Raw genomic sequence first — 13400 nt, forward strand, 5'->3', positions numbered from 1 at the left:
TAATTTAAATTCTCTCAACAGCCTTCTGCAGGTAGATACCATTTTTATTCATGTGTTATAGATGAGGAAATTGAAGCCCATAAAACTTAAGTAACTTGCCTAAGATCACACAGCTAGGAGGTGGTAATGTCTAGGCTTGAGCAGAAGTCTGACTTTTGAGCCATGTTCTTAATCATGAAGATTATATTGCCTGCTGAGTTTCTCAATAGCATCTCCTCTTGATTTCAAAACCTGGGTAAAGTATAGGTTTTGGGTTACTTTTTTACTTGTTCCATTTGTTTTTTGTTTTTGTTTCCTGCCTTCCTATGGGCTACTTGGACAAGTTTTTAGAATTCCATTTTGCTTTATCTGTAGTGTTTTTGAGTGTATACCCTTGTGTAGCTTTAGTGGTCACTAGGTTTTACATCATACATTTATAACTTACCACAGTCTACTGGTGATAAGTTGTATTGGTGAACGTTTTACCAGTTCAAGTGAAGTGTAGAAACCTTACCTTCCCGTTGTCCCCTTGTCCTTTCTTGTATAGAATTGTCTTAAATATTTGCTTTACATACATTGAGACCCACATAAGACAGTGTTAAAATATGTGTTTCAAACATCAAAACTCAAGAAGAGAAAAAGTAATTTTTTTTTTTTTTTTTTGAGACGGATTCTTGCTTTGTCGCCCAGGCTGGAGTGCAATGCTGCGATCTCAGCTCACTGCAACCTCCGCCTCCCAGGTTCAAGTGATTCTCCAACCTCAGCCTCCCGAGTAGCTGGGACTACAGGCGTACACTACTACGCCCAGCTAATTTTTGTATTTTTAGTAGAGATGGAGTTTCACCATGTTGGCCAGGATGGTCTCGATCTCTTGACCTCGTGATCCGCCCGCCTTGGCCTCCCAAAGGGCTGGGATTACAGGTGTGAACCACCGCACCCACCTTTTTTTTTTTTTTTTTTCCGGAGACAGAGTTTCATTCTTGTTACCCAGGCTGGAGTGCAATGGCGCGATCTCAGCTCACTGCAACCTCTGCCTCCTGGTTTCAAGCAATTCTACAGCCTCAGGCTCCCAAGTAGCTGGGATTACAGGCATGTGCTACCATGCCTGGCTAATTTTTGTATTTTTAGTACAGATGAGTTTTCACCATGTTGGCCAGGTTGGTCTCAAACTCCTGACCTCAGGTGATCTGCCTGCCTTGGCCTCCCAAAGTGCTGAGATTATAGGCGTGAGCCACCACACCTGGCTGAGAAAAAGTAATTTTATCTACCCATGTATTTATACTCTTCATTATTCATTCTTCCTTCCTGATGTTCTAAACCCTTCCTTTAATCTTTTCTGAACATTATGTAGCCAACTTTAGAGTATGTCTGCTAGCAACAAATGTCTCAGTTTACCTGTTTATTCCTGGGATGACAGTTTTCTTTTCTTTTTTTTTTTTTTTGAGACGGAGTCTCGCTCTGTCGCCCAGGCTGGAATGCAGTGGCCGGATCTCAGCTCACTGCAAGCTCCGCCTCCCGGGTTCACGCCTTTCTCCTGCCTCAGCCTCCCGAGCAGCTGGGACTACAGGCGCCCACCACCACGCCCCGCTAGTTTTTTGTATTTTTTAGTAGAGATGGGGTTTCACCGTGTTAGCTAGGATGGTCTCGATCTCCTGACCTCGTGATCCGCCCGTCTCGGCCTCCCAAAGTGCTGGGATTACAGGCTTGAGCCACCGCGCCCGGCCGACAGTTCTTTTCTTTAGCGCTTGAAAAATGTGCCACTTCCTTCTGGCTTGCATGGTTTCTGATGAGAAATCCCTTTTCATTCACATTGTTGTTCCTCTATAGATAAGGCATCGTTTTTCTCTTGCAGCTTTCAAGAGTTTTTCGTTGTCTTTAGTTTTCAGAAGTTTGTCTGTGTTTCTTGGAGTGGATTTCTTTGGGCTCATCCTAGTTGATGTTCTTGAATCTGTAGGTTTTTTATCTCTTGCCAGATTTAGGAAAATTTCAGCCATTATATCTTCAAATACCTTAACATCCACGTCTGTATTCTTTCCTTCCAGGATTCTGATGACATGAGTATTAGATCTTTTGTTATAGTTCTGAGGCTCTGTGTATGTATATATATATATATACACACACACACACACACATATATATGTATACACATATATACACACACAGACACATCATATATATATGTCTATTTTTTCTGTATTGAGATTGGGTAGTTTTTATTCCATCTTCCAGTTTGCTGATTCTTTCCCTTTTTTTCCTCCATTGGCTGCTGAATTCATCTATTGAGTTTATTTCTGTTACTATATTTTTCAGTTCTAAAATTCCCATTTGGTTCTTCTCTGTATCTTCTATTTCTTTGCTAAGATTTTCTGGGTTTTTTTCCCCATCTGTTTCAGGCATGTTCATAATAGTTTGTTGAAGCATTTTTATGATGGCTACATTATAATCCTTGTCAGATAATTCTAACATTTATGTCATCTCTGTATTAGTGTCTATTGATTGTCTTTTCTTACTCAAGTTGAGATTTTCTTTGTTCTTGAGTTGACAAGTGATTTTCATTTGAAACCTGGGCATTTTGGGTATTATGAGACTGTAGATCTTATTTATTTTTTATTTTTTCTTGAGACAGTCTCACTGTGTTGCCTAGGCTGGAGCTCAGTGGTGCCATCTTGGCTCACTGTAACCTCCGCCTCCCAGGTTAAAGCAATTCTCCTGCCTCAGCCTCCCAAGTATCTGGGACTACAGGTGCATACCACCATGCCTGGCTAATTTTGTGTATTTTTAGTAGACAACAGGGTTTTACCATATGGCCAGGCTGGTGTCAAACTTTTGGCCTCAAGTGATTTGCCTGCCTCGGTCTCCCAAAGTGCTGGGATTACAGGTGTAAGCCATTGCGCCCAGCCTATAGATCTTATTTAAATCTTATAGTTTAGCAGGCCTCCTCTGATACTGCACAGGGGAATGGAGTGTGCCATCTTGTTACTGCCAGAGGCGGGTGAAAGTCCAGGTTTCTTCTTACTTGGCCTTGTTACTGGTGGGGGGGATTGAAAGTTTAGGCTCTCTACTAGGTCTCTCTGCTGATGACATCCTGTCTGGGAAGGATAGGAGTTCCTTGTTCCTTCTTTCTGTGTGTCCTCTGACACCATGGTGGTGCAACCTCATTACTGCTGGTGGTAATGCAAATCTGATTCCCTACTGAGCCTTCTTGGACACCATCCCAGTGAGGTGGGGAGGGTGCCTTGTTATAGCTGGATAAAGGTGAAAGCTAGGCTATCTGCTTGAACCTGGCTAAGAGGGGGATTTGCAGTTCTTTTCTGTGATGTTTGGCTGGAGTAGATTGTTTATTGTCTTGAAGTTTTCTGTCTTGCCAGGCTGTCCTTTTCTGGTCCCTTAGCTGGAGAAAGCAGGCTCTTGTTGGGGATTTTTGTGTGTGTCCACTAGCATTACCAGGTTGTTGGCTTCTCCTTCACCCGGAACGGAGAACATGAGGCAGAAAGAAAATTCCGGGATTTCACTGTTGTGTCATCCTTAAGAGTCTGCAGTCTCTGGCTTGTCTGTCCTTTGTCTTCAGAACTTTTTTGTGTTTTATATATGATGTCCAGTGTGTTTATCTGTACTTAGCAGAAGGAATTAATTCTTTCTCAGTTTCTTTTAAAATTATTTTAAATAACAGATACTTACCTTTTTTTTGTTTTGTTTATACCATGATGGTGCAACTTCTGAGATAACTTCAGAAAGTTCAAATATGTCAACCTTAAAGGCCAGCTGATTTTTAGACTCTTCTAAGATGTTTTTCTCTTATTTCACTGAGTCACTTTTTTTTTTTTTTTTTTTTTTTTTTTGAGACGGAGTCTTGCTCTGCCGCCCAGGCTGGAGTGCAGTGGCCGGATCCCAGCTCACTGCAAGCTCCGCCTCCCGGGTTCACGCCATTCTCCTGTCTCAGCCTCCCGAGTAGCTGGGACTATAGGCGCCCGCCTCGTCGCCCGGCTAGTTTTTTGTATTTTTTAGTAGAGACGGGGTTTCACCGTATTAGCCAGGATGGTCTCGATCTCCTGACCTCATGATCCGCCTGTCTCGGCCTCCCAAAGTGCTGGGATTACAGGCTTGAGCCACTGCGCCCGGCCCTGAGTCACTTTATAGTTTTATCTTGAAATATTATGAGCTTTCATTACTAGATAATAAAATGTCATGAAAACATTCTTATTTATTGCCTAGTTGCAAAAGCTTGTGGATTTGAGTATAAGCAGAACAAAACCAGAAACATTGTTGACCTGTGCAATTTGCAGCAGTGTGTGTGACTTACACAGTTTATTCCTGAGAGTGGTACGGTATACCTAGAATATGTGCTAAATTACCCCTGTTTTTCCTCAGCTGGAGCCGAGACGGTCATAAGCTCGTGAGTGCTTCCACTGATAACATAGTATCACAGTGGGATGTTCTTTCAGGCGACTGTGACCAGAGGTTTCGATTCCCTTCACCCATCTTAAAAGTCCAGTATCATCCGCGAGATCAGTATGTCTAAGCAATTTCTCTCCGGGGGTGGGGTCTAATTCTATATGGATTATATGGAATGGGCTCATGATAATTTTAGTTTATGGTTTTAGAAGGCAAATACGCATCTCTTCAAAACTTCTACATAAAATAATCTTTCTGTCTAGGTTGGCTCTACTGAATACATTTCTTTCTTTCTCTTTTTTTTTTTTTTTTTGAGACAGGGTCCTGCTCTGTCACCCAGGCTGGAGTGCAGTGGCGTGATCTGGCTCACTGCAACCTCTGCCTCCTGGGTTCAAGATTCTCCTGCCTCAGCCTCTCGGGTAGCTGGGGCTACAGGCGCGTGCCACCATGCCCAGCTAATTTTTGTATTTTTAGTAGAGATGGAGTTTCCCCATGTTGGCCAGGTTGGTCTCGAACTCCTGACCTCGTGATCTGCCTGCCTCGGCCTCCCAAAGTACTGGGATTACAGGCATGAGCCACTGCACTTGGCCCTGAATACTTTTTTTTTAAATTTAAATTTTTTAAAAAAGAAATTTTTATTTTTATTTTTTTGCGACGGGGTCTTGCTGCGATGCCCCGGCTGGAGTGCAATGGCACAGTCCCGGCTTACTGCACCCTCCTCCTCCTGTTTTCAAGTGATTCTCCTGCCTCAGCCTCCCGAGTAGCTGGGATTACAGGCATAGGCACCACATCTGGGTAAGTTTTTGTATTTTTAGTAGAGACGCGGTTTCACCGTGTTGGCCAGGCTGGTCTCAAACTCCTGACCTCAAGTGATCTGCCCGCCTCAGCCTCCCAAAGTGCTGGGATTACAGGTGTGAGCCACTGCACCGGTCTCTTATTTTTTTTTTTTAATGATTATGTGTTATTTCATCAAGACTAATTTTACTCAGAATTTTCCCTGTTACTAGATCTGTGGATTTTATGCTTTTTCACTGTTTCAAATTTGCTTGGGCTTGGCAAGTTGATGAGGGTATGGACAGGGATCAGGGAAAAGGACAGGGAATCAGCTTGCTGATACCAAAGCAACAGCCAACGTACTGTTCGTATTTTTAAACAGGAACAAGGTTCTCGTGTGTCCCATGAAATCTGCTCCTGTCATGTTGACCCTTTCAGATTCCAAACATGTTGTTCTGCCGGTGGATGATGACTCCGATTTGAACGTTGTGGCATCTTTTGATAGGCGAGGGGAATATATTTATACAGGAAACGCAAAAGGCAAGGTAAGCCTAAAAGCCGGCAAATCAGGCATCTTGTACACTGGCTCATTTAATGTTTACTTGTTTTGTTTCCTTTGAAAATTTTTTTATTCTTGGACTAAGCACAGTTCCTTCCTGCAGCAAATGTAGTCTAATTTTCCTCCATCGCTTAACAATAATTTTTGATCTTTGGATTTAGAGTGATAGAGATTATTTGACCTAGAAAAGCATGGAAGGACCTTTACTGGATGCTAGTAATGAAGGGCCATTATGAAATTATAAAATTTCAGTGTCATGTTATCAACTGGAACACTGCTGATCAAAATGTCTTAATATTTGGTTTTGTAAAAGATTGTATAATTCAGGCCAACTTAGCTTACAGTAGTGAGACTTACTCTTCTTTTTCCTTCTTGTTAAACTTCTGACCTTGCCTTTTGGAATGTGTAGGCCCTTTTCTCTGGAATACATTGCAGAAGGTGTTTCTTCTGTGGAATAAGAAGTCAGGTCAGGTGACCTTTAAAGGTTCTTTTCATGCTTAGAGTAGTTCCACTGGGCATCTTGATTTATTTTTATTTTTATGTTTTGACTGGGGCACATGGGCTAGTATAATTTCATGGCTATTTTAGACAGGCAATTTTTGCTTTTTTTTTTTTTTTTTTTTTTTTTTTTTTTTTTTCTGAGATGGAGGCTTACTCTGTTGCCCAGGCTGGAGTGCAGTGCATGATCTCGGCTCACTGCAACCTCCACCTCCTGGGTTCAAGCGATTCTCCTGCCTCAGCCTCTTGAGTAGCTGGGATTACTCCTGACTTTAAGTGATCTGTCCACCTCAGCCTCCCAAAGTGCTGTGATTACAGGTGTGAGCCACTGCACCTGGCCTTAGAAAGGCTTTTTTTTTTTTTTTTTTTTAAGACGGAGTTTCGCTCTTGTTGCCCAGGCTGGAGTGCAATGGCATGATCTCGGCTCACCGCAACCTCTGCCTCCTGGCTTGAAGCGATTCTCTGCCTCAGACTCCCAAGTAGCTGGGATTACAGGCATTCACCACCATGCCTGGCTAATTTTGTATTTTCAGTAGAGATGGGATTTCTCCATGTTGATCAGGCTGGTCTTAAACTCCCGACCTCAGGTGATCCGCTTGCCTTGGCCTCCTAAAGTGCTGAGATTATAGGTGTGAGCCACTGCTCCCGGCCTAGAAAGGCAATTTTTAAGAAATTGTGATAAAATACACACAGCGTAAATTTTACCATTTCAGCCATATTTAACTGTACAGTTCAGTGGTATTAATGTACATTCACTCTGTTGTGCAGTGATCACCATCCATCTTTAGAAATCTTTTCATCTTGTAAAACTGGAATTCTGTACCTGTTGAATCATAATTTCCCATTCCCTGCTCTCTGCCAGCCCCTAGAAACACCCTTTGACCTTCTCTTTTTAAGAATTTGACTACTCCAAGTACCTCATATAGTATTTGCCCTTTTGTGACTGGCTTATTTCACTTAGTTTAATGTCCTCAAGTTTCATCCATGTTGTAGCATGTGTCAGAATTTTCCTCCTTTTCAAGGCTCAATAATACTCCATTTTATGTATATACCACTTTTGTTTATATGGCTTATCTGTCAGTGGATAGTTGGGTTGCTTCTATATTTTGGCTATTGTGAATAATGCTAAACATAATATTTTAAGAATAAATTGGCCAGGCGTGGTGGCTCATGCCTGTAATCCCAGCACTTTGGGAGGCTGAGGTGGGCGGATCACCTGAGGTTGGGAGTTTGAGACCAGCCTGACCAACATGGATAAACCCCGCCTCTACTAAAAATACAAAATTAGCCAGGCGTAGTGGCGCATGCCTGTAATCCCAGCTACTCAGGAGGCTGAGGCAGGAGAATCTCTTGAACCCAGGAGGCAGAGGTTGCGGTGAGCTCAGATTGCACCATTGCACTCTAGCCTGGGTAACAAGAGTGAAACTCTGTCTCAAAAAAAAAAGAAAAAAAAAAATAGATTAAGACCTTGTCTTATTTAAGAAGGCAAAACAGCAATACCAGCTAATCAGGTTAAATATATGGAATAGAGATATTTGCATTTTTACCCAGTCTTTATGCAGTATTAGAAACAAGCCAAATGTAATTACTGTTAGTTATTGGAACACTTACTTTTCTCCCCCCTCCTTTAAACTTTAGATTTTGGTCCTAAAAACAGATTCTCAGGATCTTGTTGCTTCCTTCAGAGTAACAACTGGAACAAGCAATACCACGGCCATTAAGTCAATTGAGTTTGCCCGGAAGGGGAGGTGAGTGAAATCTTACCTTTTTAGGGACAGTTTTAAGAATGAGTAGGTTGCAAAAATACATGGAAATTTGCAGATTTCATGTATATTAAGCTTTTTAAAAAAATTACTTAAGGTTTTTAGAAACTTACAATATCTGGTTTTTGAGTTCATAACATTTCCTGCAGTAGTTACATCTTCTTTATCTGGAGGTTATCAGGCGGTTACTTTACAGAAAAATAAGTAAATGGTCAGTGCTTAGAACCAAAATGCCTGGCATATAGTAAGCACTGGGTATATAATAACTGTTATTATCATCAGAACTGATGTCATCAAATTCACGTTGTAACTGAATACAGCCTATTTACCCTTTTAATTTTGGATGTTATTCTGGTAAGGTTGGTTACCTAGTTAGAAGTCATAGAATATATCAACAGAAATAGGAAATAGGTTGTCAGTAAGAGGTAATAGTCCTCCTATTTTGTTTAGGAACACCCATACATGACTTAGAGCAGGGGTCCCCAACCCCCGGGCCATGGACCAGTATTGGCCTATTAGGAACCGTGCTGCACAGCTGGAGGTGAACATTACCACATGAGCTCTGCCTCCTGTCAGAACAGCAGCAGCATTAGATTCTCACAGGAGCACGGACCCTATTTTGAACTGCACATGTGAGGGATCTAGGTTGTATGCTCCTTATGAGAATCTAATGCTTGATGATCTGAGGTGGAACAGTTTCATCCTGAAACCGTAACCCTCCTGCCAGCCTGGTCCGTGGAAAAATTGTCTTCCACAAAACCAGTCTGGTGTCAAAAACGTTGGAGATAGCTGACTTAGAGGATATTAATGTTCAAAATTCTCTTGAATTAAGAAAAGATTATAGTCAGTGAAGTCTGTAAGAAAGTGATGAAATAACTAAAATTTTATACAGATTTCTAAGATTTTCAATGTCATTACAGTAAAAATGACAAAATGACATATTTAGTTTATTACCTCATTTAGAAGAATATATTATATGTAAAACAGACCAGAGAAATGAAGTATTTATATCCATTTCACTGTAAACTTGTGAATTTAGCAAGCTGGTTTCAGTAGAGAGGTCTTGGAACTTAGTTAATACTGACAGTTTGTATATTTTGGGTTTAGGGATACACAGGAAGTATAAAACATACCCCCACTTCAAATTACATTTTGGTTAGGGAGAAGACAAGTAGATATATAAATATTCTAGTCTAGTACTTAGATTTTTCCTCAGTTCTTCCCCAGTTTATTAGTCATCTTGTAGTACTAAGGAACAGATTTCTGACCTCTGATGTTGATATTTTTATCCTTCCTGTAGTTGCTTTTTAATTAACACAGCAGATCGAATAATCAGAGTTTATGATGGCAGAGAAATCTTAACATGTGGAAGAGATGGAGAGCCTGAACCTATGCAGAAATTGCAGGATTTGGTGAATAGGTATGTATCACAGCCTAGAAGAGTATGTGATCATTCATGACCTGGGCTTGAGTTCCAGCTCTCCTTGGTACTTTCCTTGTCCTTTAGGACCCCATGGAAGAAATGTTGTTTCTCTGGAGATGGGGAGTACATCGTGGCAGGTTCTGCACGGCAGCACGCCCTATACATCTGGGAGAAGAGCATTGGCAACCTGGTGAAGATTCTCCATGGGACGAGAGGAGAACTCCTCTTGGATGTAGCTGTGAGTACATTAGGACATTGCTCTTGTTAGTCACATAATCCAAAAAATCTGGAATCTGTTCTTAACAACCTATTTTTCTTTCCTTCACTAAAACTTAGTGGCATCCTGTTCGACCCATCATAGCATCCATCTCCAGTGGAGTGGTCTCTATCTGGGCACAGAATCAAGTAGTAAGTATTCTATTTTACTTGCTTTGAAACTAGATACCCCTTCTTTTTATCAAAGAACTTTATACATGGGAAGCTAAAAATTACCTTATTTATTTTCTTTTGCGTATGATTCTCACAACCTAAATTACATAGGTTCAGTGCATCTAGTTGCACTTTATTTTGGTGGGAAGGTCTTGGTCCCAAGTTGGTTTTCTGGCTCTTTTTAGGGAGAGGCTCTAGTGAACTTTCTGTTGCATTTTTCTATTATTTATTTGAGATACGTTTTTCTTTTGCTTTTCTTACTTTCAGCTCAGTTTCTGTTTTATATCTTAATTTTACTTTGAACACCTTTAAATTACATTTGTAATCAGTGTACTTACAAGAAAATTTAACATTTTATCTCAGAATTCCTAAAATGAGCAAAGAAGGCAGTGACTCAAAAGAGCTACAGTTAAAAACTTAGAACATTTAAGATAGAAAATACCTAAGCTAGTAAAACTTACAGATACCCATTTTTTTCTTATCTGCCAAATTTAATCTAAGAATTGTGAATTCCTTTCATGCTCAGATCTTTCATTTTATCATTAATGTGTAGATTACAGATTATTGCTTTCACGTATAGTTAAGTAGTATATTTTGTCGTATAGGAAAACTGGAGTGCATTTGCACCAGACTTCAAAGAATTGGATGAAAATGTAGAATATGAAGAAAGGGAATCAGAGTTTGATATTGAAGATGAAGATAAGAGTGAGCCTGAGCAGACAGGTAATATTTCTCAATTGCAGACAGGATTTCCTAAAGGGAAAATGATTGCTTTACTTAATATTCTTCATTTGTGTTGTAAATTTATTTCAGCACTTCATCTAAAATGTCCCCTTTCCACCCCACTTTTTTTTTTTTTTTTGAGACAGTTTCGCTCTTGTCGCCCAGGCTGGATGCAATGGTGTGATCTTGGCTGACTGCAACCTCTGCCTTCTGGGTTCAAGCGATTCTCCTGAGTAGTTGGGATTACAGGTGCTTGCCACCATGCCCAGCGAATTTTTTGTATTTTTAGTAGAGACGGAGTTTCACCATGTTGACCAGGCTGGTCTGGAACTCCTGACCTCAGGTGATCCACCCGCCTTGGCCTCCGAAAGTGCTGGCATTACAGACATGAGCCACTGTGCCTGGCCTATGAACCTGGCCTTCTTTTTTCTTTAAGCTTACACAATCTCCATGGTATTTGGAGAGCCCTAATTTATAAGGTGTTAACTAAGGGCTTATATGGATATTCCCAGGGCTCAAGCAGCTCTCTTAACGTATCATTGTGTATTTCCTGATTAATTGCAGATGACTGAGGACATACATGCAGCACCTAGCAAAGAACTCACCATGCTAAGGGTGCTCAGCTTTTCCCGTGTATTCTGTCACTCTGTCGGGAGAACCCGCTCCCGATGTTTAACGTGGGTTCTTTTCTATTTCCCAAGTGTCTCGGCTGGGTTGAGAAATAAAGGGAAAGAGCACAAGAGAGAGAAATTTAAAGCTGGTTGTCCGGGGGAGACATCACATGTCGGAAGAATCCGTGATGTTCCCCGAGCCGTAAAACCAGCAAGTTTCTATTAGCAGTTTTCAAAAGGGGAGGTAGTGCACGAATAGGGGTGTGGGTCACAGAGATCACATACTTCACAAGGTAATAAAATATCACAAAGCAAACGGAGGCAGGGCGAGATCACAGGACCACCAGATGAGGTGAAATTAAAATTGCTAATGAAGTTTCCCCTACGCATTGTCATTGATAACATCTCAGGAAACAGGGTTTGAGAGCAGATAACCTGTCTGACCACAATTTGTTAGGTGGGAATTTTTCTCATCCTAATAAGCCTAGGAGCGCTATAGGAGACCGGGGCTTATTTCATCCCTTCAGCTTCGACCATAAAAGACGTGGACTGGACGCCTTAAAAGGGGCCGTCTGTAGGCCTACCTTCAGGGTGCATTCTCTTTCTCAGGGATGTTCCTTGCTGAGAAAAAGAATTTAGCGATATTTCTCCTATTTGCTCATGAAAGAGGAGAAATATAGTTCTGTTCCGTCCGGCCCACCGGCGGCCAGTTCAAAGTTACCTCTCTTGTTACCTGAATATTGCTGTTATCCTGTTCTTTTTTTAAGATGCCCCAGATTTCATATTGTTCAAACACACATGCTCTACAAACAATTTGTGCAGTTGATAAAATCATAGGGTCCTGAGGCAACATTCATCCTCCTCAGTTTACAAAGATGATGGGATTAAGAGATTAAAGTAAAGACAGACATAGGAAATCACAAAGATATTCATTGGGGAAGTGATAAGTGTCCATGAAATCTTCACAATTTATGTTCAGAGATTACAGTAAAGACAGGTGTAAGAAATTATAAAAGTATTAATTTGGGGAACTAATAAATGTCCATGAAATCTTCACAATTTATGTTCTTCTGCCTCGGCTTCAGCCAGTCCCTCCGTTCAGGGTCCCTGACTTCCAACAACATCACTCCTTTGTCAGTAAGAGAAGGGTCAAGAGCCTGGGCTCTGAAGTCAGACTGCCTTGGGCAAAATACTACTTAAACTGAATTTCCTCATCTGTAAAATAGGGATAATAATAGTACCTGCTTTTTAGGGTTGTGGGGAGTAAGTGAAATAATTTATGTAAAGCACTTAGTATATATGCCTAGGCCATAATAAGCACTAAGATATTAATTTCCATTATGATTATGACTGATTTTATCTATTCTGAATTTCTAGATAGGAGCTCCTTAAGAATAAAGATTTGACGTTTTATCTAACACAGGGCTTTATAACATAGTAAGGTTTGTGCGGGTGAATGCTTAGGATGCTCAGTTGGCACTGCCAGTGAGTAATTAATGCCAGATTATTGACTCCTGAGACACTTGATGGTGCCAGGAATCAGGGGATTGGGAATGAGGTTGGTTCTCTAGTTTGAAAGTGCTGGTCCTCACTTTTGTGATATTAGATAACTTGCATGCCTAATGTGTTTTAGGAGGACCTCCAGGGAAGCAGAATGTTCTAGATTCTAGGGTTACCTTCTGTCAAACCTTCCCAGATTTCCACATCAATTGTTCCTCCTTCCCATATCCTGAGCACATTACACATACCATTACTGTATTAAGTGGAAACTATCTGTCTCCCCAGTTAGACTCTGAACCTTTTACTGAAGAGCTGTTCCCAACTATTTCTGGGTCATTGCACTATTTTCAGTGCCTAGCATAGGGTGGAAATTCAGCACATATTTGTTAAATGATTAAGTGAACTGTTTGGTTTTCCTCCTTTCTCTGGAACTTCAGCTTATGAAAACCTTGAAGCTGCAAATAAAAAGCAGTTTTTCACTTCTCAAACATCTCCTGTGTGTCTGTCTTGTCAGGGGCTGATGCTGCAGAAGATGAGGAAGTGGATGTCACCAGCGTGGACCCTATCGCTGCCTTCTGTAGCAGGTGAGCCGGCCCGGAAGGCTGGGCACCTTGGCTACTGCTGCTCCTGGTCTCTGGGGGAGTACTCCACAGCTCCCCGGCCTATCCCTTCAGTCCTGTCTGCTTATTAGCTAAAAGAGATAACTCATTTGGTGTACAAGAAATCCAATGTAGCCTTTCTTCTCTAGT

General features: G+C 41.2%; 1 protein-coding gene across 4 annotated transcripts in view; it reads left to right on the forward strand.

Annotated features, from left to right (window-relative positions):
* Positions 1-13400, forward strand: part of RBBP5 (RB binding protein 5, histone lysine methyltransferase complex subunit) — a 38108-nt gene that overhangs the window by 13802 nt on the left and 10906 nt on the right. For all 4 annotated transcript variants that reach the window (XM_010365430.2, XM_010365431.2, XM_030936459.1 and 1 more), the window contains exons 4-11: positions 4348-4488; positions 5528-5690; positions 7841-7950; positions 9266-9385; positions 9473-9626; positions 9725-9796; positions 10423-10540; positions 13166-13235. In XM_010365430.2, coding sequence (XP_010363732.1) covers positions 4348-4488; positions 5528-5690; positions 7841-7950; positions 9266-9385; positions 9473-9626; positions 9725-9796; positions 10423-10540; positions 13166-13235 — 948 coding nt within the window. The remainder of the gene's footprint in view (positions 1-4347; positions 4489-5527; positions 5691-7840; positions 7951-9265; positions 9386-9472; positions 9627-9724; positions 9797-10422; positions 10541-13165; positions 13236-13400) is intronic.

Source organism: Rhinopithecus roxellana, chromosome 8 (assembly GCF_007565055.1).
Source record: "Rhinopithecus roxellana isolate Shanxi Qingling chromosome 8, ASM756505v1, whole genome shotgun sequence".
In the NCBI taxonomy this organism is placed as follows: domain Eukaryota; kingdom Metazoa; phylum Chordata; class Mammalia; order Primates; family Cercopithecidae; genus Rhinopithecus; species Rhinopithecus roxellana.